The 26836-nt window shown below is 39.9% G+C and overlaps 1 protein-coding gene across 1 annotated transcript in view; it reads right to left on the reverse strand.

Annotated features, from left to right (window-relative positions):
* LOC125164498 (alpha-fetoprotein-like) overlaps positions 1 to 26836 on the reverse strand; it is a 49409-nt gene that overhangs the window by 7184 nt on the left and 15389 nt on the right. The window contains exons 6-12 of the mRNA XM_047857267.1: positions 25400 to 25497; positions 23781 to 23910; positions 16933 to 17147; positions 15273 to 15405; positions 13292 to 13389; positions 10968 to 11106; positions 7745 to 7971 (exon numbers count right to left, since the gene is read on the reverse strand). Of these exons, the coding sequence (XP_047713223.1) occupies positions 7745 to 7971; positions 10968 to 11106; positions 13292 to 13389; positions 15273 to 15405; positions 16933 to 17147; positions 23781 to 23910; positions 25400 to 25497 (1040 nt within the window). The remainder of the gene's footprint in view (positions 1 to 7744; positions 7972 to 10967; positions 11107 to 13291; positions 13390 to 15272; positions 15406 to 16932; positions 17148 to 23780; positions 23911 to 25399; positions 25498 to 26836) is intronic.

Below are 26836 nucleotides of genomic sequence, written 5' to 3' on the forward strand. Positions count from 1 at the left end.
AGCATCCGATTCTTGATTTCCGCTCAGGTCGTGATCTCCCGCGAGATCAAGATTGAGCCCCACGTCGGGCTCTACACTGACAGCTCCGAGCCTGCTTAGGACTCTCTTTCTCCTTCTCTCTCTGCCCCTTCCCCACACACATGCACCCACATGCTCTCTGCCAACAATAAATACATTTTAAAAATATTTAAAAGCCCTGAAAATGCCATGGTGTATTCATACTTTTCACACTGCCCATCTCCATCTCTGTGTTTTATCCAACATACTTTTCTTCCAGTACATCTCTTTAACATAATTGATACATTAAATTTAATTATTTTACATGACTATTACTAGGGTAAACATGTTTGTTTTCTCTTTTCATTACATTGGATGATAAATAGATTATATCTTAAAATTAAATGCTTTTTCCTATCGCATTTTGTAATGAACATTTATTCTGAACAACTAACTTCCAAATAAATATTACAAGTATAGCACACCTCGAAGTTGAGGGTCCTTCATATGTTATTAATGATAAACCAATAAACTAATATGAAACTATAATGGATTGACAGTCATCTCCGATTTCCTTCACAAAAGAGTTTCCCCCACAACTCTAGTTTCTTGCCACTATGAATCTCCAAAAGTGTAACCTGGTTTCTGTCTCTCTACTTGACGAAATAGTATTCCAAATCTTCCAATGTTATCTTTCTCTCTCTCTCTCTTTTTTTTTTTTTTTTTTTTTTTTTTGTTTTAGACCAAGACAGATTTAACCACAAGGAAAATAAGGAAGGGTGGGGAAAATATACATTAATCCGTCTTCTACTGTTTCACCAAAAACCTTTCCTTATTCTTCATTTTCAAGTTCACATGTATACTACCTAGTGGCCTTATTTGTGCCTTGGATGGGTATGAAAGAAAATATCTCAAAGCTCTAAGTAGCTATTTCTATGACAATTTAAACCAGACGTCCAGTAAATAATTCCAGATAGTAAAGATTTTAGGCTTTGCCCATAGACAGGTAAATGGAGGCTAATATAGAAGTGCAATGTGATACTCCAAACCCCTGTTTGCCTGGGGTGGGCTGCCCCATGTGGCAGCCACAGTTTGTGTCCAGTTGCGTCAGCTGGAGAAGAGGGAGAAGAGAGACCAGGCAATGAGGGAGGAGGTACGCACTGTGGTTAGGTTCACTCTGGGCCCCAGACACGCCCTCCTCTTCTCCCAGCTACCTCAATGTGGGCCGCTGGCCCAAGCAACTTGCTGAGTCATTCGACTCATGGACTGAGATGCCACCACCTTTTGCTGCCCAGCAGTGACTAACAGCGAAGTCCCCCACATGTAAGTGGCACAGCTCAGGCACTGTGCGGCAGTGAGCATGGTCACTCACAGGGAAGGCAGGCACCGGGAGCAAAGAGGGGGACGTGGGTAAAGCAAACTTGGCCATTCGCAGCTCTCAAGCCTAGCCCAATCAAGCAGTGCCCTCAGGACCTACAAAAACAGCCGTGCCCTGTTGCCCATAGCATGCTGATCCCATTAATAAAATAAGGTATCCAGCTTAACATGGCAGCCCAGGGGACATGCCTCTTTGAACTAGCCGTTTCAGCCTCACCCTCTCCCACTCCTCCAACTCTCACACCCCCGCCACCTCCCCCCAGAAATATTTAAAAAAATGGCAACGGCCAACATCTTCTGAGTATGCTGATGTTTACTATGATCCAGGCAAGGTGCGATAACTTATCGATGTTATCCCATGTAATACTGTCTGTTAGCTTTTTAATAAGGTTCTATGTCCTCTCCATTTTGCATTAGAAACATTCCCTGGGAGTGTTATAGTTCTGGGCATATACAGCAAACCAGGGAAGTGAGCCTGCCTCCCAGAAGGCATGAGGATTGGGAACCACGTGGGAGAACTCATCCAGACACAAGAAGTCAGGCTCATACCCTTCCCGTCCCGGAAGAAAGGCTTGGTCAGGGGAAGAAGCAATGATTCTGTGGTTCCCGAACCAAGCCTTCATTGGACTCATTTCTGAGTCACATGGGATCAGGGTAACTCTTTGAAAAAGCACCGTAAGAGAACTTTCGTTAAAGTTCTGCAAACCATGAAGACACACGGGAGCAGCCCCGCCCTGGTACCTGCTGAAAGGGCATAATCCTGGGAGTCAGGGGAAAGGGCTGTCTTTCTTCTTACAACAAAACATAAAGTAGCTTTGTCATTTCAAGGGATCCAGTCTGCAGCTGAGCAGGTGACAGCAGCCCCTGGAGGGCATGACTGTTCCCAGTGGCCCAGGAGTGGTGCCAGGGAGAGCATGCTTGGAGAATGCTCCAAGGGGGAGGGGGAGGGAGTTTCATAAGCTCTCCCCTGAGGACTCTAGGGATAATTGCTGGGACTGAGATTTGTGGAAGCAGGTAGTCGCAAGGCTGTGCAAAACTTGTATTATTAAATATTAGAACCACAAAGGGCAATTGTGGGAGTGTGCACTTGCATACATATGTGACATGTATTCTTATACTACACATATATTTATAATGGGTAACTGCAGTGTTGGAATAAAATCATTATGATTTTTCCTTCTCTCTTGTGTACTTTCTAAGTTTTCTGCAATGATTGTGCATTACTTCAATAATAACATAAACCAATATTTTAAAAAGAAATAGAATAGTATCAGCATTTTTTCTACCCAGCTGTTCTGTACATATTTACTCTTCTAATTAGACCTAAACCTGATCCCACTTGAAAGAAAATGCTGTATTCGTTTCTAAGTGCCTCTATATAATTTAAGTCTGTATGGTTAGATAAATAATCAAAGAAGTTTACCCTACCTTCAAATAATCAGTATCGGTTTTTAAGAAATTAATTAGTAAAGGTGGAGAAATACAGGCTATTTCCCATTGGAATTTGGTGGGTTTTGTCTTAAAATATACTTTCCTATAGAAACAATATTACCCATGATGATGAAATTCACTGACCTATCCATGAAAGCATAGGATTACTTAAGTCCCAGGCAATAAACACTAGCTGTCAGGGATACTTACACTGTGGGAATGACCCTATTTCCAAACACTCATTTGGGGCTTCTGTAGTCTGGCTTAGGGCATTCAGCACCAAAAGGCCAGAAGCTGGCATAGGAAGGGGACGAGGTTTACCCCTGGTTCATGCAAAATCTGGACTTCTCTTTCCTTCTAATAGCATAAAGAGGGCACAGACTTTGAAGTCAAACTTACTTTGGTTCAACTAGTTAGTGTGATGGTAAGTGAGATTCTTAACCTCTCTGACCTTTATAAAAAGTAAATTTGAACACCTACATTGCAAGGTATTTTCAAGGACCAAAAATAATGTCTTAAAGGGCTGAGTACAGTAACTGGTGTACTTAAGGCAATAAATAATGTAAAAGATAATAAGAACGATGAACAATTATAATAATCATAGCACAACTTGCTTCCATTTCAAATTAACGGTTGCCCAACCATGGTTCCCGTCCTCCCTGACTCCCACAATAAATAGTACATTGTCACAGCTCTCCTCCTATTTATTCACTTATTCATTCAGCAAAGAATTAACGAGCATCTTTACAATTTCCCTGAGGATTTGAGCTGTAGATCCCACAGTAATAGAGAAACCTAACGGGAGAGGCAGGAAAGCTCCCTTGTCTATACCCTCCTCTTGTCTCACAAGCTGTGGGATCCAAGTGTGTTCATGGTTTGGCCCCTCCCAAACTCTCTAGTCTCACCCCCAACAGTTTCTCTCCCTTCCTTCACTTATGCCTGAGTCACCAGGCTTTCCTCTTTCTCCTGCTGGGTGGGCTGGTTTCCAAAGGCACTTCCCCAGAGGGACCAGTAGGGGGAAAACGGGCAAGACTGCTATGTTTCCAGAACACCAGAGAGCAACTGCTTCTTTCAACCAGGAGAAACACTCCAATCATCCTGGAACCAGCAAGGGGAAGAAAAGGATCCCATTATGAGAAGACAAAAAGTCTGGGAATGAGATTCATAGCAGGGGTATCAGGATGTCATGATATCTCTCCTTAAAACCCCAGATATAAAGGCTGCTGCTTCTAAAGTGGGGGATTCTGTGCCACTTAAAAGCTTGACTCCCTCCCCCCCAGACTGTCACATACTTGTGACCTGCTTGGAGTTGATTTACCCCTCCTGACCACTTCCTTCCTCTCCCACTCTGATCTTTCTACCTACCAACCCTACTGCTGTTATTTAAAAACAGTTCCCTTAAAAAAATTATAATAAAAATTTTTAAAAAGCTCCCTTAATTCTTTATGTTTTTAGCTTACAATTTTTAACTTACCTTTTTAAATCTTAAATCCTAGTTTTGATTCTCAGTACCATCAGCTTGTTTTCAGTTTTTCATTTCTATGATATTAATCTTTTATTTTCATTAAATTTACCCACCACTTCATTTAAAGCATAGTCTAGTCTTTATATACTATCTTAAATCTTTATATACTCTCTTAAATCTTCTCATTGCCACTCAATATTTTTAACTGGATTTTAAATTCTTTTACTTCGAACTTCTATTTCCTTTTTATTGTCTCTGTCTTATTACATGATCTCAACTCCTACTTTCTCTTCTATCCTGCTGAATTTTTCTTTCCTCTCCAGAAACTCCTTTGTTTGTTTTTCCTTTTGTGTTTTTGCAAATTTATGCTGTGACAGCCAGTCATACAGAGCCCTTGCCACTATCCCAGGAAGTAAGAAGGGTTTTTTTCCAGCTTGACCCTTGACTCCCAATATGGATCTTCCCAGAATATTCCAGAAATCTCTACATTAACTATCTGTATGCTATTGTTTTCTCCATACAGAGAACACAGTGATTTCGCTAGGACAGGGACGATTCCTAATATTTTATACTTTTTATTATCTAGCCTTTATAGAATAACTCAATGTTTAAGAAATTATAACTAATATTATAACCCCTTGATTCTGGCACACTAAGAGCTATATGTTGGTAGTTACAGCCAGGTAGCTTGGGTGAAAATTGCAGCTCAACAACTATTTACCTGTTGCATAGTCTCATACTAAGTCTTCTTGCCTTCTGAGCCTCGGTTTCCTTACAATTAAAATGGCATATAATGTTATCTCCCTCATAAATTTGATGAGATGCCATACATAGAGTAGTGCCTATCAATACTCAGAGACTTCCTCAAGAGGAAGAAAATTTGCACGCTAGAAGGAAAAGAGACCTCGTTCTTCTACATTCTCACATCAAGCCTGAACTAAAGAAAGAATGGCTAACTAAATGTCTCAACAGTCTTTGGGTGCTGACTGGGAGGTTTTAAAGGCTAGTTTGTGACTGGCTCACCTTGGAGAACTGAAGAAAGGATTCCAAGGGTCAGCTGGCGTAGGAATTGCAAGTACTGTGATAAAACAGACCAAGCAACAACCTGTGCTTGCTGCCCATGAGTATGTATTCATTCCAGAAGCAACAAAAACTTTGCCTCACTTGGCAAGATGATATTGTTGGACCAACAGTATTTAGACCCTGCAAATGCATGTCTTCGAGTAAATAAATTAACTAGAAATACAGTAAGCTACCATTTCTAATGAAGTTGGGGGAGAAGGAACAATGAGGAGGAGGGCTTGCATGCTTTCTCCTGAGGACATGATCAGGGGCATTGGAGGGAACCGCCCCACCGTCAGGGGTAGGAGTGCTTTCAATGCATCCTGCTGATTCAGGGATATTAGAATTTCACCCTTTGGCTTTTTCTAGAACAGTCACTTTTGGCAACTCCAAATGGGGCCTCTAACATCACATTCACCAGCAGCAGAATTCCTGCTGAGGGAGAATGCCTGGACCATGAGAATATGTTGGCTCTAAGCTCAGGAGCTGGATGGGAGCGAAGAGATGGATGATCAATGCCACTAAGAAAGAGAACTCTTTGTCTTCAGCAGCAAGCAAGTAGTCTCTTTACTAAGACCTGACAATGCGTTCCGTTTGATCCGTCTACGCAGGAGTGGGGAGAATTGGAGAAAATGCCAACCGCCTGTGAGATCTTAATCACCTGTGCTGTCAGTGGCAAAGAACAAATCAGCTGCCCTAAAGTTTTCTGTGCTGTGTGTGCTACTTCCAAAGCCCAGCCCGTGATGTCTCTGTCACCTCAGCCTCAGTCACAACCAGAAATCTAAGCCTCCCAGATCATCTGTCATGATGCTGATGTTTCTATGCCCTTAATCTGACCCATCTCCTGCTCTTTTGGTCCTCTGTCTCCTCTGTAACATGAGGCTTTCTCAAGAAAACGTTCCCAGGGCACCTGGGTGCCTCAGTCCGTTAAGTGTTCGACTTCGGCTCAGGTCATGATCTTACGGTTCATGGGTTCGAGCCCCGCATCGGGCTGTGTGCTGACAGCTCAGAGCCTGGAACCTGTTTCAGATTCTCTCTCTCTGCCCCTCTCTCTCCCCCTCCCCCCTCTCAAAAATAAACATTAAGAAAAAAGAAAACATTCCCATATCCACAGCTTCTCTTCTGAACTTCTCTGTCTTGCTCTAAACGAAAACAGGAAGCTACCCAGAGCACATAACTTCCCCCAAGACCTTGCAAGATGAGACTGTTTTTGCTTGAAATCCACTTACCTTTGTATCTAGTTCTTTTTTACTGCTTTCAATATAACTCCTTCATTTTCATTGGAAAGCCACAGCTCCTTTGAAGTACAAGTTATCAAACTCTGACACCCCTTATCTTTACTTATTTCTGCCGCATATAGAAAGTCTTGTCATCCCCCTCATTTCTGATGACTTCAGACCCAGTTAATCGCCTCTTTTTCCACCATTATCTTGACATTTGTCATTTTCTATAGTTTCAACAGCTATATTAATGATCCACAGGTGGCTGATAGATTACAAAAATGGACCAATTGTCCATCTTTCTCTGTATTCATGTCCTTTATGATGTGACTTTCCAACCCTTCCTATCAAGAAATGAAGTCTATTTCCATACCACTTTAATCTGGGCTGCCCCCATGACCTACTTTACAGAAGCATTGGCATTGCATGCTTCCAAACCTGGGCCTCATGAGGCCTCCACACAGCCACTTTCTCCCAGCTGCCATGTGAAGAAGCCTAGGTTAGCCTGCTGGAGGACAGAAGACCATGTGGCCCAGGCCAGCCAACTCCCAGCTGACTTAGCAGCTGACCATAGAGTCTTCTGAGCAAGCCCAGCTGAGAATGGTTGAGGCTCACCCCAGATCAACAGACTCATGCAGTCAACCCACAGACCCCATTGCTGACTTCATCCAGAAAACCTTTTACATTAGAATACACATTGGGAAACCCTGTTCAAATGTAAAGACGTTGTATTCTACTGGCAGCATTTCTGACCAGTAGGCTTCAGTATTGCTAACAGCAGCCAAATCAGAATAGTACTTTGCAAAGTAATAACTTATGTTCATAAAATTATCTAATTTATAAATGTTTTCATATGCATTATATATGTATATGTCATACACACATACATGCATGCACCCACATGCAAATGTTCCAAATTTTGCATTTTAGGAAAAATACGTTAATGTACTTCTCTGTCAATATTTTCTGACCAATAGACTCAATCTCATTAACTGATCTGATTGGGGTAGCAACCACAATAGCCATAGTTGCAAAATATGCCAACATTCTCAATTCTACTGGACCTCCAACATAACATTTAGCTGACCCGTTCATTATACAATGTTTATATCTGAGCCCAGTTTACCATTCTCTGTACCTGCTCCCCTGCTGGCAGAACAAATTAGAGAACAAACTAAACAAAGATTCTTACTTTTGCTTCTCAGTTTGGAATTGCTCCTCCCGAGCTTTGCACAAGTCCTCTTTAAGGCTGATGACTTGGTCACAGGATAAAGGTGGAGAAATGTAAGTTCTATCTACCTGCAGATCATCAAAGCATGGCTTCCTGAAGGCATATGAGTCCTCACAGCAGTGACCCACACCAGGATTGATAGGCTCTGCTTCGTGTCTTCTGCATAAAGCTCCAAGAATTAGTTTCGCCTTTCCCAGAAGAGAATTAAAATAAGAGCCATAAGGTTGTGGTCATTTTTTGTTTGTTTTTTTTTTTTACTCCATAGAAAATAGGGCTAATAAGTATTCTCAGATTCTGGTTTCTGCTAGTTCATCCTGGATTTCACTGTTTAGGAAAAATCAGGAGGGTCAAGTGCAGCCTGGTTCCCAGACTTGTCCTCCCTCTTCTCATCCTTAAGTTGAGTTCACTTGGACTCCACTTCCAGGTTCCTCTCCAGTCCAGTTTATAGACCAGTGTTGACTTAAGGTTGGAGTTTCTTATGTTCTTTTAAATTAAAATCAAGCTGGGGCGCCTGGGTGGCGCAGTTGGTTAAGCGTCCGACTTCAGCCAGGTCACGATCTCGCGGTCTGTGAGTTCGAGCCCCGCATCGGGCTCTGGGCTGATGGCTCAGAGCCTGGAGCCTGTTTCCGATTCTGTGTCTCCCTCTCTCTCTGCCCCTCCCCCGTTCATGCTCTGTCTCTCTCTGTCCCAAAAATAAATAAACGTTGAAAAAAAATTTTTTTAAAAATAAATAAAAATAAAAAAAAATAAATTAAAATCAAGCCTCAAGTCAACAGCACTGCTAATTTGACTCAGTTATATGACTGAAGCTCAAATCCAATTTGTTTCTGTTTTTTTGTAAGTGGACATCTGTAACTGCCACAGAACTTGGCATATGGTAGATGCTCTATGAATATTTGCCGAATGAATGAATGATGAGAGAAATCCTTGTATCCTATTTCAATTATCTCCTTCATTTTCTGGTCCTCTTCTAAAGCTGTCACCTTGCCTTGCTTCTATGGTGTCTGATTGTTATCCTGATGCTCTCTGCAAGCCTGCCCATGTGCCTTTCCAAGTACAACTACCCCCAAATCCCTATCATTTAGGTATTTGGGGATGAAGTCATTGAGGCCAATAAGCATCAACATTTCATGTATGAGTTTATCCATTTTAAATGTAACCAAAGAGATCACCTAAAAATAAGGCTTTAGGAATCTAGAAGTCTAACTGACAGTCCTTCCCCAAGAAAGGCAGTGACTAGATAACAAAAAATTAAAATAAAATAAAAGGGAGACTAGGCTAGACAATAATGTTTTAAATCTGCAATCAAAAAAATTATATTTTATCAGAAGAAAGACCAATTTAGCATGAAAGAATTGTTCTATCAAGAACATAGGGCAGAGGGGCGCCTGGGTGGCGCAGTCGGTTGAGCGTCCGACTTCAGCCAGGTCACGATCTCGCGGTCCGGGAGTTCGAGCCCCGCGTCGGGCTCTGGGCTGATGGCTCGGAGTCTGGAGCCTGTTTCCGATTCTGTGTCTCCCTCTCTCTCTGCCCCTCCCCCGTTCATGCTCTGTCTCTCTCTGTCCCAAAAATAAAATAAAAACGTTGAAAAAAAAAAAAAAAAGAACATAGGGCAGAGAAAGTTGTCACCACACAAGAATTTAGTAGTGTTAAAATAATACCACTCGAGAGAGACCTGGAGCCTACATCTTGGAGATGTGAGCATACAGGTACCTAGAGGGATGTTCTCCATTGTGAGGAAGACATAATTTATCATTCTTCACTATAGCCTGGAAGAAATATCCCTTAAGACTATTCTTTCCCTTCTTCTGATTCCATTTGCACTAGTCATATCCTACTTCATCGTCATAAGTATTCTGATCCAGGAAAAAGTGCAGTCTAGTTGTTAGGCCCAATTATTGCTGTCATTGGAAAGACATTTCTCATTGTAAATGAACACACTGGTATTCTGTCTAATAAATTTAACACTTGTGAGTTTGATGTGAGATAATAGAAAATATAAATATTTGATCTTTGACCCTAGATCTTGCCAACCGTCTTCAGAAACCCTTGTAAATTCCTAAGTGATAAGAGCACTAGGAGCATCTTTTGTCCTAATGAGGCAACTCTGTGTGGGCTCGTGGATGGGCACTGGTCCCCAGAAAGACAACGTAGTGATTAGAAGCTTGGAATTTTAAGTCCCCCCCGTCCATTTTCCAGAGAGGAGAGAGGGCCTGAAAATGGAGTTAATAATTGATCATGTATACATAAGGAAGTTTTTATAAAATCCCAGCAGTATGGGTGTTGAAGAGCTCCCAGGTGGGTGAACCCATCCACATACTAAGAGGGTGACACACCCCAACTCCACAGGGACAGAAGCTTCTGCACTCAGGATGCTCCCAGACCCTATGTATCTCTTCCAGTCCTATGTATCTCTTCATTTGGACGTTCACCTTTATCCTTTATCATACATTTTACTTATCTTGTAAACTTAAGTATTTCTCTGAGTTCTGCGAGCTGCTCTAACAAATTAATCAAACCTGAGGAGGGAGTCATGGGAACCTCAGATTTATAGCTCACCAGTCAGAATCACACAGAATCACACAGAATTACAATTGGACTTGTAATTGTTATCTGAAGTGGGATGGGAGCAGTCTTATAGGACTGAGCCCTTAACCTGTGGGATCTGACACTATCTCCAGACAGATGGTGTCAGAATGAGACAAACTGTAGGATACTCAGCTGGTGTCACACAGAATTGCTTGTCGTGGGGGAAAACACTTGGTGTCAGAGATGTTGTGAGTGTGATAGTTATGTAAGATTAAAGGAGAAACGGGAAGAAGACTAGTTTGTTGCTGTTGTTGTTTTCCTATACATTCGAGTTAGTTTAAAACCAGCATTATCTTTGAAGTTGTTGGCAAAGTCATTTTTGTTGACTTGAAAATCCAAGAGTTAGACCCTAGGGTATGATCCAGACAAAGACGTACTGAATCTGATATTGCCACCATTAGGGAAGTGACAGTCTTACTCCTGCTGCTAATCAAGACAATTGGCATGAGTTGGCCTAAAAGAATTTCTCCTGGGGACAGAAGTATTATGCTCCATTGACAGTTCATGAATGTGTCCACAAATATGAGATGGATTGCTGGAGGTTGGGGATTAGGACTTTAAGAGCAGGCAAACATGAAGTCACAGATGTGCTTACCGAGTCCTCCATGCAGACAAATCGCTGCTCATCTCTCAGTGGGCAACATTTGGTGGCAGCAGCTGCCATGTTCTTCGTGAATGTAACCAACTCTTGAGCAGATAGTTGTGGGACTTTCTTAGTATAAAGGATTATGAGCCTGAAAGAATAATTTCCTCTTACTCCTGGCAACGACTATGTGCCAATGATGAAGAATTCCAGAGTTTTCCTTAATATTTGACAAACTGTGGTTTAGGCTGAACAAAGCATTAAACTGGGTTTAATTCTTTTTAATCTTTATTCCAATGGCCCAATAACTTCATCAATATACCTGGAATTCTCTTCTCACCTCACATGTTGCTCTACCCTGATCCACCAAAGATACTATGACAGCTAATTTGGATGACAGCTTCTGAAATAGTTGTGTACACAGTCCATTAAAGATTGCATTGGTTGTCTACAATGTGTAGGAACAGGGGCCTACAACAATGATCAGCAAATAGTGCCTACTCTCATGGGGCTCACGCCGTACTGGGCAAGATAGCAGGTACCCTTGAGGTAGTGAGGGAGTACACAGTGCTGTAGATACACATGGAATGGCAAGCAGTCCCATCCCAGGCAGGTCAGGTAGGCCTCCTGGAGGAAACGACACGTGAGCTGAGATCTAAAAACAACAAAAATGAACCAGGTGAAAGGGAGTGCAAGTGGGAGGGAAGCCACTGAATGTGATTTTGGTTTGGTTTTGTGGGTTTTGTTTTGTTCTGTTTTGTTTTGTTCTGTTTTGGAAGGGGGGCAGGAAATGAGGAATCAGAAACAGAACAAGAAAGAAAGCTCAGTTACAGAATCAGAACTGCATTATTTTTAGGGTAATTATAGTTGCCATGTAAAGAATGAGTGGAGGTGAGCAAGAAGCAATGTGAAGGAAGAAGCAGTTTGAAGACTATTCTGGAAATTCAGTTGAGAGACGCTGATATCCTGAACTAGGAAAGTGGTGGGAACAGAGGGACATGAGAAAGATTTTTTAAGGAAGAAGACTCTTACAGACCCAGATGTGAAGACAACAAAAAATCAGACTCGATCATTGCATTTTATATTGAAATGGAGTCAGGGAAAGAATTTAGTTGTAACATCCAATGAAACAAGCAACCTAATCCAGTGGTTCTCAGAGTGGGACTCCTAGACCAGCAGTATCAGCAGCCCTGGGAACTTACTAGAAATGCACATTCTCAGGCCCAATCCCAGACTTACTGAATCAGAAACTCTGGGGATGGGGCTGTATTTTAACAAGTCCTCCAGGTAATTTTGATGTATTGTAAAGTTTGAGAACCAAAGATCTAATCCTTAAGCCAGATATTTGCAACCAAACATAACATAGAAGTAATAAGCCAAATATTCTCTCGGAAAGAATACGTTTTTCTGGATCTATTATTCTGGACATCTATTTTAAGCTCAATATTATTGGACACTATATCAAACTGATTTTTCCCCAACACTCTGCTTCTAAATAGACTATTACAGTAAGATCCTAAAGATTACTAAAAATTGGTTTTTGTTTTTGGATATACCAATCTTTTAAATACAGTGGGTTCCACCAGTCTCTGCACACAACAAGTTTATGTATTCTCTCCGGCAAATAGCTATGGTATCCATTCATCTCTACCCTAGGTGCTGAAAATACTAAATTTGCTATAGGAACTGACTTGAAACTGACAAAGGGACCCTAAGTTAGATTGTTGTAGCTTTGACTTAAAACTGCAGGCAGGGGTGCCTCGGTGGCACAGTCACTTAAGCGTCGGACTTCAGCTCAGGTCATGGTCGCACAGTTCGTGGGTTTGAGCCCAGCACTGGGCTCTGTGCTCATAGCTTGGAGCCTAGAGTCTGTTTTGGATGCTGTGTTTCCCTCTCTCTCTCTGCCCCTCCCCCGCTTGCACTCTGTCTGTCTCTCTCTCTCAAAAATAAACATTCAAAAAACTCTGCAGGCAAAGCCCCCCAAACTAAATGTGTGAGGGAGAGATATGAGGGAGGGGTGTGAGGGATATGAGGGAGGGGTGTGAAGGAGAGGACCTTGAAGAGACTGCAGGACGGGAGTCAAGGTCTGCTTGGTTCCCTAACCTGTGGGCATTGACCAGAATTCTGGAAACTGGCCTGGAGAGCCAGGTAAAGGCACATAAGTCTGTGTAGATATCTGTATTATTAAAACAAAGATAGGTTAATTTTGAACTCACATTTTCCTTGGCCTCTGACATTTTAAGGTTGGATGTAGACTCATAGCAGCTCTCAGCATCAGGAGTTAGCAAAAACTCACCAACAAACATATAAACCTGGACAATATCTTGGAAGCATACCTGTCATGGAAGTTAGCATCTCCTAATTTCTCACGTAAATCACAGTGATTTTTTATACGCTCATGGCTTTCACCAACCACTCTTTGGAACATCTCTTTCTGGAAAATAAAGATAATCAATATTTATCACTGTAACAATATATCTTGAGGTAAGATTGCAAAACCGTCTTCTGTAACAGTTTAATGTAACTGTTTTCCTAAATCCAGGGCTTTATTTACTTAGTGAGTTTGCAAATCTTGAAAAACATGTTTTGGTAAAGCAGGAATGTCCATGTACTTTGCAGAGAAAAGAAGTGGTACGAGATTGATGTTTAGTTTCTGGTGTATAAACTCATTTGTGGGTTTAAATGGAGTATTTTATAAGAATAAGGCAATCATTCATCAAGCCAAAAAGACATTCCTAAACGTAGTTTATAGAGCTAAGTTTGATTGGTCAGAGTGTGTTGGTTATATTTAATAAGACAGCCTTTTTACATAAACAGCACAGATAAAGAGAATAGAAATACAGATACAGGGCACCGGGGTGGCTCAGTCGGTTAAGCATCTGACTTCGGCTCAGGTCATGATCTCACAGTTATGAGTTTGAGCCCTGTGTCGGTCTCTGTGCTGACAGCTCAGAGCCTGAAGCCTGCTTCAGATTCTGTGTCTCCCTCTCTCCCTGCCCCTCCCCCGCTCACACTCTGTCTCTCTTTCTCTCTCTCTCAAAAATAAATAAATAAACATTAAAAATTTTTTAAGAAATAGAGGTACATATTAAGAAGTCATGGTTTAATAAAAACATCTACCAGCCTTCAATATAGTACAGCACTCCACAAATACACATTGAAATGAATCAAATGGAATTCTCAGAAGTAACCACAAGTTCAAAGAGTTCTTCAGCCATGCACATAAAATTCCAGTGGGAAAATACAAGCGACCTTCTAACCTTAACTCTTCAGTAGGAGGACTGGTTATCATCTTAACCAATCAGACCCAGTGCACCTGATCCTAATAAGCAGTGTTTGTTACAGTGAAAATGTTACCAGATTTGCAAACTATTTACCTGGATTTAACCCTTAGCCTTGTCCTTTACTGCCTGTGTGATATTGAGCAAGTCTTTTAAACCTTCTAAAACTCAATACCGTCATCCAGAATACAGTTAATAATTCTGGTATTACCTATGTCACCGGACTGGTGTCAGGATCAAATAGGACGCTGATGGTAAAGTCGCTTTGTAAACTCTAAACACCCACGCTCCTGTTATTAACGTTCATGCTTATCCTGTTATTAATGTTCATGCTTATGCTTTTATCATAGTGATTATTGTGGAGGTCTACTGGCTACAAAAGGGTGCTCACCTACAGGGGACTAAATTACCTTCATCGATCCTTCTCTCTAGAAACAGAAAGATGGTAGATGTACCTGCTTGGGCCCAGACAGGACAAGGGATGCCTTCAAGCCTCCACCAGCACCCCACCCTCTGTAAACATGTAAGCCACTGCTTAGATAACAAAAGCCAGAGTCACTTGGTTCCTGGTAATCCGTGGATAAGTGATCACCTGGTCAGATTTGTAAGGTCACCTGCTTTTTTCATGTCAAATGCATAACAGAGCTACTGCCTGTAAACAACATCATCTGGCCTGAAATAAGGATGGTTTCCGGGACTGCTTGTTGGAAACTGTCAACCTTCCCATACCCTAATACACTGTGCTTTCATGCTGCTAGCTACTATGCCCAGGAGACACTCATTAAAAGAGGAGATTGCACAGAGAAGGTTTCGTGAAGCACAGAATGTACAAGACAGGGATTCATATAGAGAACTGCTACAGTATGACGATGTGGCCTTTGGTTTAGAGGAGAATCACATTCCTTGTTCAGTGCTCGCAATTAACAAGCATATGCACAATCATTTTACAAAATAGGACACTATTAACAGCGCTGGAATTATTCTCATGTTTGTAACCACTTATGAGTAACAAGTTAAAAAATAAAAAGGAATTTACCCCATGGCTATAGCATTCCAGAGGATTTTCTAATTTACAGCATTTTCCCAATAAATTTTGATATACTGTATACACTCTTAAAATCACAGAAACTGCCAATTCTGAATGTCTTCTTGAATATTCATAAAGAAACCTATATCCATATGAAACAGATAGTAAACAGTAAAATTTAGAAGTCATGAGTTTTCTCTCAAAAGCCAATTATGATTATAAAATTTATTCAATATTGTAACTGATTTTAGGCATTTGGAAACCTTGAGAGGATGGCAGGGAGGTTTTACTGACTTCATTTTGAGAGAAGGAAGCCAAGTCAGTAAAATTATGTGATTTTTCCAAAGTCACACAGGAGTGGGTGTCAGATTCAGAATCTGAAACTAAAACAATCTGATTGGCTGATGGGTTCCTGGCACAGGAATTTTATGAGAAATTAATTTCAAGTGTTTGAATGAGAGTACATTTTTCTCAGGCATCTTTGAGGCTAGGTTTTATAAGTATTAGAATTTTTTTTGAAAGAAAGTGCCAGCTAGGTATTAAATCACCATCTTCCCCTCTTGTCCAGATAAACATTCAAACCTGAGTAGTCCAAGCATAATCTACACATTCTTCTGTGTTACAAGAAAGAGAAATTTGGACTCTAGGATATTTACAAAGGAATCACAGAACCACAGGAGGCAAACTTATCTTATCCAGCCACCTCAGTTTATACCTGGAACACTAGAGCCTGAGGAAATTAAGTGGCTTGACCTACATTCCAAAGCTTATGCATGACAAAACTAGACTTGGAACTCCGGTTTCCCAATTCATAGTTTAATGTGATTTCCACTAGGAAGGTGAGCCTGTCGACTTTTCCAGTACCAAATGCAAGTTTAGGAATGAGTAGTTTCAGGCAGTGACATTTACTTTTATAAGCCGTATCAAATGTAATTTTGGAAATATAGCTAAAGTCATTCTACAAAGAACTTTGAAGAAAATTCAAATTCTTATGCTTTGTTGGAGTTTAGTTGCTTCAAATAATGCTTCACAAAGTGACTTTGGAAATACTTCAATCACACAGCAATATTGTTTTAATATTACATATTGAAATCAGTTTGTCTTGCACAAATTAGTATGCATTTCTGAACGGACACCGGAGATGTTAATAGCCCATCTCTCTAATCTTTAAATGCCCCACCATGGCTTTGGTAATAGGTATTAAATTAATTAGAATAGAAGAACTGACCAGGTATTCCAATCTGAAGCCCTTGGAGATGAGTCCCTTAGAGCAAAACTTGCAAACACTTAACCCTCATTGTGTTCTTAAAAATGCCTGTATTAGTCGTCAGTATTTAAAAAATCAAGCGACTTCCAGCTTCCTTCAAAATGCAGTGGACCCAACAGCCCAAAGCCTGCGTTCCCACATGCTAACAGGTGGCTGGAGCTGTGCAAATAACTGCCACCTTTTAGACTCCACAAAGCATCTCCTCTGGATCACCGTTCCCATGCAGCCACTCATTTACGTCATGGGCCAGCCTCCGTCATCATTCAGGTTTACAACCTTTCCCCCCAAAATGCATAAGTATAGTATTCCATTAGTAAGATTTTACAATATACATATATATATACATATATGTACATATATATATATATACATATGTACATATGTACATTACATATGTATTACTCTGGCAGGAGATCATCTTGCTTGTTGATGAATTGCTTGCATACAAATCGGTCTTCTGTAAACCTGCTGAGTGGCAGAGATGAAAGATCAGGTTTGTCATCATTTTCTGAGTTGATAATGCATTCCCCTCGGAATGGCACGGACAGTGCACAGCAGGGAGTGATTTTGCTGGATAGGGTCGACTGTTTAGAACAGATATCGTTCATAAGCTGGCTCTATAAAACATGAAAAGGGTAGTTATTTTTGATGACTTCATTCTGAACTTATTTATTTTTGTTGTTCTTGCTAGAAAACCAGAGAAAAACTTGGCACTCCTTTACTCTTGGCAAATTGAGAGACCGAAAAGGTCATTTATAGTGACTTGTTCTAATAAGGAGAGCTGCTCTGTTTGATCTTCCTCAAGTGTCACAAGCTCTTTCAACATCTCTTGCACTTAAAGGGAGACAGACACAATAATAGTGTCCATGGTTAGCCCCACAAAATACAAATGAAGAGAAGAGTTTTATTGTCCTGCTATTGTCATTATTGTTTTAGGATTCCAGTTCCGAAAACATTTTGTCTCTGTCATTTACCATATATATTATCATATTACTATTATGTTTACATATTTAACATATTTACTTACAAATATTGTGTGTGAATGATATTTACAAATATTAAATTTTACAAATTTACACACAAATATTATGTGCGTGTGTGTATGAATAAGTTAATCTCTCTACACTTAAGAAACAATCTAATTCGAGAGTCAAATAATTAAACAACAATCGTAATGCAGTATAATAGAAGTTGTAAGAGAAGTGCATATGTGATGCTTTGGAAGAGAAAAGATTGGCCATCCAGACTGGATGGAGTCAGAGTGAAGATCCTAAACACTTTGAGTCTTGATGGACAAATAAACTTAGTTGGAAACCAATGAAAAGGAAGAACATTCTAAAGTTATTCATCTTTGTATATAAAAATCTTGGAAGTGAGAGAATATGACATATTTGGGGAAATGATATATCGGATATTTGGGGGGTTTTGAGAAAATGTAGTTGAGAAATGATGGAGAACAGTATGGAAGTTCCTCAGAAAGTTAAAAATAGAACAACCCTATGACCCAGCAGTTGCACTACTAGCTATTTGCCCAAAGGATACAAAAATACTGATTCAAAGGGATACGTTATCCCTGATGTTTATAGCAGCACTATTTACAATAGCCAAGATCTGGAAGCAGCCCAACTGTCCATCAATAGATGAATAAAGATGGCATGGTATAAGTATACAATGGAATATTATTCAGCCATAAAAAAGAATGAACTCTTGAGGAACCTGGGTGGCTCAGTTGGTTAAGTGCCTAACTTTCGCTCAGGTCAAGATCCTGCTGTTTGTGGGTTCAAGCCCCATGTCTGACTCTCTGCTGTCAGTGCAGAGCCTACTTCAGATCTGTCTCCCTCTCTCTCTGCCCCTCCCCCACGGCTCTCTCTCTCTGTGTCCAAAATAAATAATTTAAAAGAAAAAGAATGAAATCTTGCCATTTGTAAAGACATGGATGGAGCTAGAGCATATTAAGCTAAGCGAAGTAAGTCAATCTGAGAAAGACAAATGCCATATAATTTCACTCATATGTGGAATTTAAGAAACAAAACAGAAAAACATAGGGGAGAGAAAAGAGAGGGAAATGAGGAAATAAACTCTCAACTATAGAGGACAAGTTAACGGAGGGGAGGTGGGCAGGGAAGTGTGTTAAATGGGTGATGGGGATTAAGGAATGCACTGGGTGTTGTATGTAAATTCTACACCTGAAACTAATATTACACTGGATGTTAACTAACTGGAATTTAAATAAAAACTTGGAACGGAGAAAAATAATAGGGAAAAAGAAAGAAAAAAGGAAATTATGGAGCTTGAACCAAATGAGTGATTGGGCAGACGTAAGAGCTGACGCATAGAATTGACAAGATTTTCATAAATGATAATTAGATTGGAGGCAGGGGGTGAGGTTAGGACGAAGAAACTAGAAGGGTGTAGGACACTGAGGTTAGCACTATTTACTGAAGTTAATATTCAAGAGAAATTAACAGATTTTAAGAGAATAGCCAAAAAGGGACACCAAAGAGTTAAGATGTTTTAAGGCGTCTATTAGGCATCTACATGGAGATTTCCTCTAAGCAGTTAGGACTTTAGATTAAGGACTCAGGAAAAAAGAAGAAAAATGAGTAAAAGGTCTAAATATGAAAGTAGTAAGTTGAAGCTACATCAACAGGGTCACACTGAGACTGTTAGGGAAGAGTCTGTGCATTAGTTAGGTAACCAGCAGGCTTTCAGTGACTTGCTAGAAGTAGGTTTGTTCCTTTCTTAATAAAGAAAGAATGCCCTGTGAGAAGACAGGCATATTGCCTCCAGGCAGTCATTGGGGGTAGGAGTAGTTCCAGGTTGACAGAGGCTGTGTCATCTTGCCCTTGTGGTTTCTAACATTGCCTTCGGATTGGGGTGCTTGGGCCAGGAGATTATTATGGGCCAGGCCTAGAAATGGCATAAATCACTTCTGACCAGAACTCAGTCAGGTTGCCCTCACCAAGTTGTGAGACAGTCAGAAAATGTAGTTCACGGCTCAGCAACTCATCTAGGTCATGGAAAAGGAGAATGAAAGATGGCCAACCATCTTGGAACCTTATGTGTAAAATAAGAAAGGAAAAGGCCAAGAACAATTTTTAAAGCGTAGTAGAAGAGGGGAAGAAAATTGATGAGAGGAACTGTAAGAAAACAGGCATTCCAGGTAGATGAAAAACCTCTCCCGCCATTTCTTACCTTCTAGACACCCCTATGCAGAAATAGTAAATGCTTCTGAGAATTTATTTGACTGGAAAAATAAACCAGTTGCCGTGGTTGACAGCTTTAGCTCTAAAGTCAGACTTCCTGAGTTCTAATCTTGACTTTGCTACTTCCTGACTGTGTGACCTAGGCAAGCTACTTTGCCTCTCCATGTCTCAATTTCCTCATCTATAAAGTGGGGTTAAAATAATACTTAACGTCTTATGGTTGTGGGAAGTAAACAGACTAGTAATTGTTAGGGACAAAGAAAGGAGCCTGGAACAGATTAAGCACTAAAAAAAAAAAAAAGTGTTCATTAAGTAACAGTGAAATGCTTGAAATTAATGCCTGGCACACAGAAATCATTTTTTAAAAGTTTGTGCTATAGCAATTATTACACAGTCCCAGAATGTCGGTCTAATAGTGCCTTGAAGTCAAAGAAAGAGAAAGAACTTTACAATGTAAAATTGAATTACATGGACTGTGTATTATAATAGACTGATAAGCCCTACTAACTCACATCACTTAGTATTAAAACATCTAGTATAAAGATTATTTGCTTTTTATGTTGGTGTGGTGTTGTGAAGCATCATGGGATGATATAATAATCATTGATAAAAACAAAAAAGCTTTCTAGGACATACAATTTAAATGTGTACAATCCATACAACATTCCTGAAAGCATTGGGAGAAATACTCTTTAAAAGACAATCAGATCGAGACAAAAAATAAACAGTAGAAAGGTATCCTTTTCTTGGTGAGTGCTGAGTAATGCACAGAATTGTTGACTCACGATTTTGCATACCTGAAACTAGTATAACACTGTATGTTAACTACACTGGAATTGAAATGTTTTCAAAGGAGGAAGAAAGAATGAAAGAAAGAAAAAGAAGAAAGAAAGAAAGAAAGAAAGAAAGAAAGAAAGAAAGAAAGAAAAGGGAGATGGGGGAGGAAGGGAGGGAAAGAAAGGGAGAGAAAGAGAGCTAAAGTTCTTCCTTCCTTCCCTCCCTCCCTTCCTTCCTTCCCTCCCTTCCTCCTTCTTTCCCTCCCTCCCTCCCTCCCTTCCTTCCTTCCTTCCTTCCCTCCCTCTTTCCTTCCTTCCTTCCTTCCCTCTCTCCCTCCCTCTTTCCTTCCTTCCTTCCTTCCTCCCTCCCTCCTTCCTTCCCTCCCTCCCTCCCTCTTTCCTTCCTTCCTTCCTTCCTTCCTTCCTTCCTTCCTTCCTCTAGTGGAATAGAGTGTATCAAAGAAATGATAGTACAACTGAAATAATTCTTGTTAGCAAAATTATTAAAAAAGAGTAAGTACAAAAAAATCTAAGAAGTCAACCCAACAACTGAGATAAAACACCTAAGCGAACCTGAGAGAATAAAATTAAAAGCATAAACGCAGTAGAAATAATAAATAAGTTTGAGAACTTTCTCTTGGAGAACACTGATACATGAAACAGGAGGTTTGCAAAGCTAATTAAATAAGGGAGAAAACACAAAATACATGGAGAAAAGGAAGTATAATTACATATTTGATGTTTTTAATTATCAAATAATAATGTTATGTGGAACTTAATAGGTAAATAAGAAAATGTTGACAAAGGAAACTTTTTTTAAAAAAATGTATATTATAGGGTGCCTGGGTGTCCTCTGTTGGTTAAGTGTCTGACTTCGGCTCAGGCCATGACCTGTTTTGAGTTTGTGTCCCACAACGGGCTGGGTGCTAACAGCTCAGAGCCTGGAGCCTGTTTCAGATTCTGTGTATCCCTCTCTCTGCTCTCTCCTGCTCACACTCTGTTTCTCTCTCTCTCAAAAATAAATAAACATTTTTAAAAATGTATATTATAAAACCTGACCACAAAAAGGTACAGTTGATTCTCATTAGTCACAATAGTCTGAAATTCACTGAATTTGTGAATACTGAATAATGAGCCCTAAGGGAATATAGGATCAGGTTCCTGTAAGCCCCTGGTCACATTTTCATTGTCAACAAATCAAGACGTATCTTTGTTTTGTGTGTGTTTCTATTTAAAGACACATTATTAGGGCACCTGAGTGGCTCAGTTGGTTAAGTGCCAGACTTCGGCTCAGGTTATGCTCTCACGGTTCATGAATTTGAGCCCCACATCAGACTCTGTGATGACAGCACAGAGCCTGCTTGGGATTCTCTGTCTCCCTCTCTCTCTGCCCCTCCTCTCCTCAAAATAAATAAACTTAAAAAAGTTATTTAAATAAAAAGACCTTATTTAATATATATTGTTGACTTATTAATGTTGAACGAATACATCTAACACATTGTCTTCTCCAGAAGCACATCATGACTTTTTGCGTTTAGGAACACCAGATAGCACTTCAGCACTAGGCTTGGGGGCCACTTCAAATAGCTAAATCACCCACAAAAAAACCCCACAAAATGTGGGAAATGTGGCACTAGACTGTAGGAAGGAAGCTTATTTACAGTATGAGAGCTAAAACAAGAAGGTGAGCCTGGTCGTATTCCCTCCCAGCTGGGACCCTGTGCATCAGGTAACTCAAATGCTCCACTGTTCTGAGCATGCCCCGGTCTGTGGATGACCACACAAGTGCTGTCAGTATTAATTTGAGGGTTACAAATAAATTCTGGCAAATAAGTAATTCACAAGTACAGAATTAATAAACAATGAAGATCGACTGAAAAATGTTAAAAGAAATCTATAGCAAAAGAAATGGAAAAGCTGTCCCACCAATTTCTTGTCTCAGTCTCTGCTTCAGTCTCATGGACAAGTTCTTTCAAACCTTCCCAAAACAGGTAAGACCCAATACTATTATATTATTTCAGAGACTTCAAAAGGAAAAACAATGCAATTTTTGGAAGTTAGCGTAACTGAATACCAAAACCCGGAAGTTCTAGATCAATCTCACATGTAAACACAAATGCAAAAAATTGGAAATTATGTCCATATAAAATCCAGAAATGCAGTAAAAGGAGATTGACTTAAGCAATCTAAAGAAAGTTAAAAATTAAGAAATCTGTTAATATGATTCAACGAATAAATTAAATGAAAATCAAATGATCATCCCCAGAAGACAAAAGAACACTTACTAATGCTCAGCATCCATCCTAATTAAAAACAAAACCATCTCTAAAATGGAATGAAAATCTTTTAACACATAAACAATATCTTTGTCAAGCCAGTAACTTTGAACTTTGTCCGTGAAAGTCTGGACAAAGACAGGAATGCCAGAGCAGTCCACAGTTATTTTGTATTGTTTGTGAACATTAGCCAATGCTATGAAATCATTCAAGATGGTTCTGGCATTCCTGACATGGTGCAGAACTACAAATGGACCTGTTCTGGAGTTACTGGCTTGACGCAGGTATTGTTTCTGTGTAAAGGATATTAGAGATTTTGTTTTGTTTTATTTTAATTATGATTGATTCTGTCAGTCCCCCAATTTCTCTTACTTTTCCCCCAAGTTCACCTAATCATACAAATAACACTCTCTTAGCCTGTCCTGAAAAGCCAGGACTCCTTCTAAATATGCGGAGTAGAGTTTCTTTTTTTTTGTTTGTTTTTAATTTTTAAAAAAATTTTTTTTTAACATTTATTTATTTTTGAGACAGAGAGAGACAGAGCATGAATGGGGGAGGGGCAGAGAGAGAAGGAGACACAGAATCGGAAGCAGGCTCCAGGCTCTGAGCCATCAGCCCAGAGCCTGACGCGGGGCTCGAACTCACAGACCGCGAGATCATGACCTGAGCCGAAGTCGGACGCTCAACTGACTGAGCCACCCAGGCACCCCAGTTTGTTTTTAAATTTTTTTTGTATATTTATTTTTGAGAGAGAGAGGGAGAGAATCTCACGAGGGGCAGAAAGGTGGGGAGAGAAAGAGAGAAGCGGGGTTCACCAGAAGTGGGGCTCGTGTTCTACCTGAAGCAAGCTAGGAGCTGACAGGAAGCGGGGCTCGAACTCATGAACCATGAGATCATGACCTGAGCCAAAGTCAGACACCTGACGACGGAGCCACCCAAGCGCCCAAGTTTTTTAAAGGCTGAGTGAGTTTTAAGAAAGGGGAGGCTCTCACCCTGCCAAGTACACAGGCTACCACATCTCCTTCACAACAGGTCTGATGCAGATTTTTAACATCCCCGGCCAGTTTGGCAATTTCAGAAAAGTTAGCTTTCGGTTGTTTCTTAGTCAGCAGAACCAATTCCCTGAAAAGAAAAAGAAGTGCATTTTAAACCGTATTTTGAGTTCAATGCTTTCTAAAATTAGTTCTAGTTCATTGAGTAACCAAAATAATAGAAACACACTTGCAAACGTAGGATGAAGAGACTATGTTTTAAATGCTTTCTGTTTCTTCAATGATAGCACTCAGAGCCACGCAAAGATGTCAATCACAAAACAAACACCATTCAGTTCATGATCATGCAAGATATAGTCATTTTCAACATTTAAATTATCGCTTAAAGAAGCTGAGTTGCTTAGATGGGTAATTCGGAAATTTCTCTGACCCAACTTTCTAAGTAAAATCCTTCATCACAAAGAAAATAATTATAAGAGTCTTGGGTCTCCCTTGCCTGTCCTTGTGAACAACTGAGCAGCATCCCTGAAATTTCCCTGGCAATAGGGAAAATGGGCCTGCCTTATAAGGAGAACTAAGCTTCCATGCAGCTCAGGTCTGTCCCAAATTGGGGAAGAAGGTGATAAAAGGAAGGATACATCTGGGCCAAGAAAGAGGCACATGGAGAAACATCAAATTCTCCCACACTTTCCATCCCTACCCTGAAAAACGTCACTAGATTTTTCTATTCTTTTTTTTTTCAATTTTTTAAAGTTTATTTATTTTTGAGAGACACAGAGACAGAGTGCAAGTGGGGGAGGGGCAGAGAGAGGGAGACACAGAATCCAAAGCAGGCTCCAGGCTCTGAGCTGTCAGCACAGAGCCCAATACAGGGGCTTGAAATCACGAACTGCGAGATCATGACCTGAGCCCAAGTCAGCACTTAACTGACTGAGCCACCCAGAAGCCCCTAGATTTTTCTGTACTGCAAGACACTGGAGCCAAAATCCTTTTTATCTTCACAGAGACAAGAATACATTTTATCTTCCAGCCTTTATCATGCAGAACGATTAAGTGCCTGCATCTGAACGTTCAGAATCTTTTGCGCACTAAGGCAGAGGCTTAGGGATCTGAGCAGATAGAAGAAATTGAGGCAGGAAATAGTGGGTTTAGATGAGGAATAGTGTGGTTTCAAGTCCAGCTTTATGTGCCCTATTGAACAGGCAGGTAGCATCCGTATGGAGAAAGGAACCAGGTTTGTACTGAAAGACATTATTAAATGAAAGAAAAATGATTTTTTGACCAGAATGGGGTGCTTGGGTGGCTCAGTTTGTTAAGCGTCCAATTTCGGCTCAGGTCATGATCTCACAGTTCATGCCCACTTCATTCGAGCCCACTTCGGGCTCTGTGCTGATAGCCCAGAGCCTGGAGCCTGCTTCAGATTCTGGTCTCCTTCTCTCTCTGCCTCTCACCTGCTCATTCTCTCTCTCTCTCTCTCTCTCTCTCAAATAAATAAACAAGAAAGAAGAAAGAAAGAAAGAAAGAAAGAAAGAAGAAAGAAAATTGATTTTTCAAATGAGTTTGATCAAATGGGGTGATCCAACAGCAACAAAGTTCACATATCTCAATCAGTAACTTACACTGCTTTTGATACTTTGTGGTTGAATTTAATCCCAATTTCACATAAATGGTGATGCCTCAAAGATATTTCTCTCACGTATTTCCTGATGGGTTCTAACTGTAACCAGAAAAACAATGGATCAAAGACATGTAGTAGTAATAGAAAAAGTTAATCTTGTCATTAGTAAATAAGAAAGAAAAGTAAAAGTTGTGTATCTCAAAATTAGAAAGTCCTTATTGTTTTGTTTAAAAGATACCAAATCCAAAAGCACAATGTGGTTGGTTGGTTTCATAAAATAGCATCTCACTTCCCAGAGATCACTTGGTCTAGAAGCTCAAACCTTTAGAATATAAAGACAAGAAAGTGAGCAAGCAGAAGTCCAGACAGCACTAGAATAAATTGCAACAATGTCTTACAGTTGTGTTTTATTTTTATTCAAGTTACTAGCTCTGCCATCTGGCACATGTCTCCTATTGCAAATCTAAAATATATGCTCTCCAGTTTTGCAATATATATTAATGGAGTCCCCCCGCCCCACCCCTCAAGTATGTTTGCCATTTTCAACCTAGGATTTTTACTTTGGAAACTATCGCAAAAAAATTCGTCTAAATAAATAAAAACATAATTATGCAAAAATGAGAACATGCATGTTTTGTTATGAAAGCAAAAATTTAGAGACAAACTGTCTCAACAGCAGAGTGACGGTAAGGTAAATAATGGCATATTAATTTTGACAAAATGTTTACTCTTAATAAAAAGTTCGCATTTTTAAATCTCAAAGCTATATATTCAGTGTGATCACAACAATGCACAAAATAAAATCTGTGAGTGGAAAAATGAATAAAAGGATATACACCAAATTGGTATCTCTGTATGCTGGGCATATTAGTAATATTTTAAAATTTCAGAACAGTTCTATATTTTCACTTAAGAAATTATAATGACGATAGATTGTTTTTACTTTGGGTAACTGCACCTTACAGTGCTATTTTTAAGAACAAGTTAGAAAATATATACAAAGGCAATATTCAAACCACAAAACTGGCACAACAATTATAGTTTAATGTAATAATTATGATTAAATGTAGCTAATTATATTTTTATAATACTTACACATATAATTATTACTTTAGTCATTTTGTTGTATTATACTCATTTAAAATCTAATACAAACAAGCCCATACACTTCTTCATGAGAGAGTCTCTGAAGACTTAACTCGTAAACCACATTCTTTGATCATAGACACAATTTTTACGCACTTGGTTATGGAATTTTCTCTGAGGAAGAAGCGAGAACTACTGGGAACAGACACGCTGGAAGCAGCAATACCGTAAAGATCATAAAGTGGGGGAGAGAAGGGAAGAACTCTTAGCTAACTTATAGGGGCATGTTTTACATTAAGGAAATTCTCCAGTGAGAAAGGTTAAGATTAAGAAAACTTTGTAACTACAGGCA

The sequence above is a fragment of the Prionailurus viverrinus genome, chromosome B1 (genome assembly GCF_022837055.1).
Source record: "Prionailurus viverrinus isolate Anna chromosome B1, UM_Priviv_1.0, whole genome shotgun sequence".
NCBI classification, from domain to species: domain Eukaryota; kingdom Metazoa; phylum Chordata; class Mammalia; order Carnivora; family Felidae; genus Prionailurus; species Prionailurus viverrinus.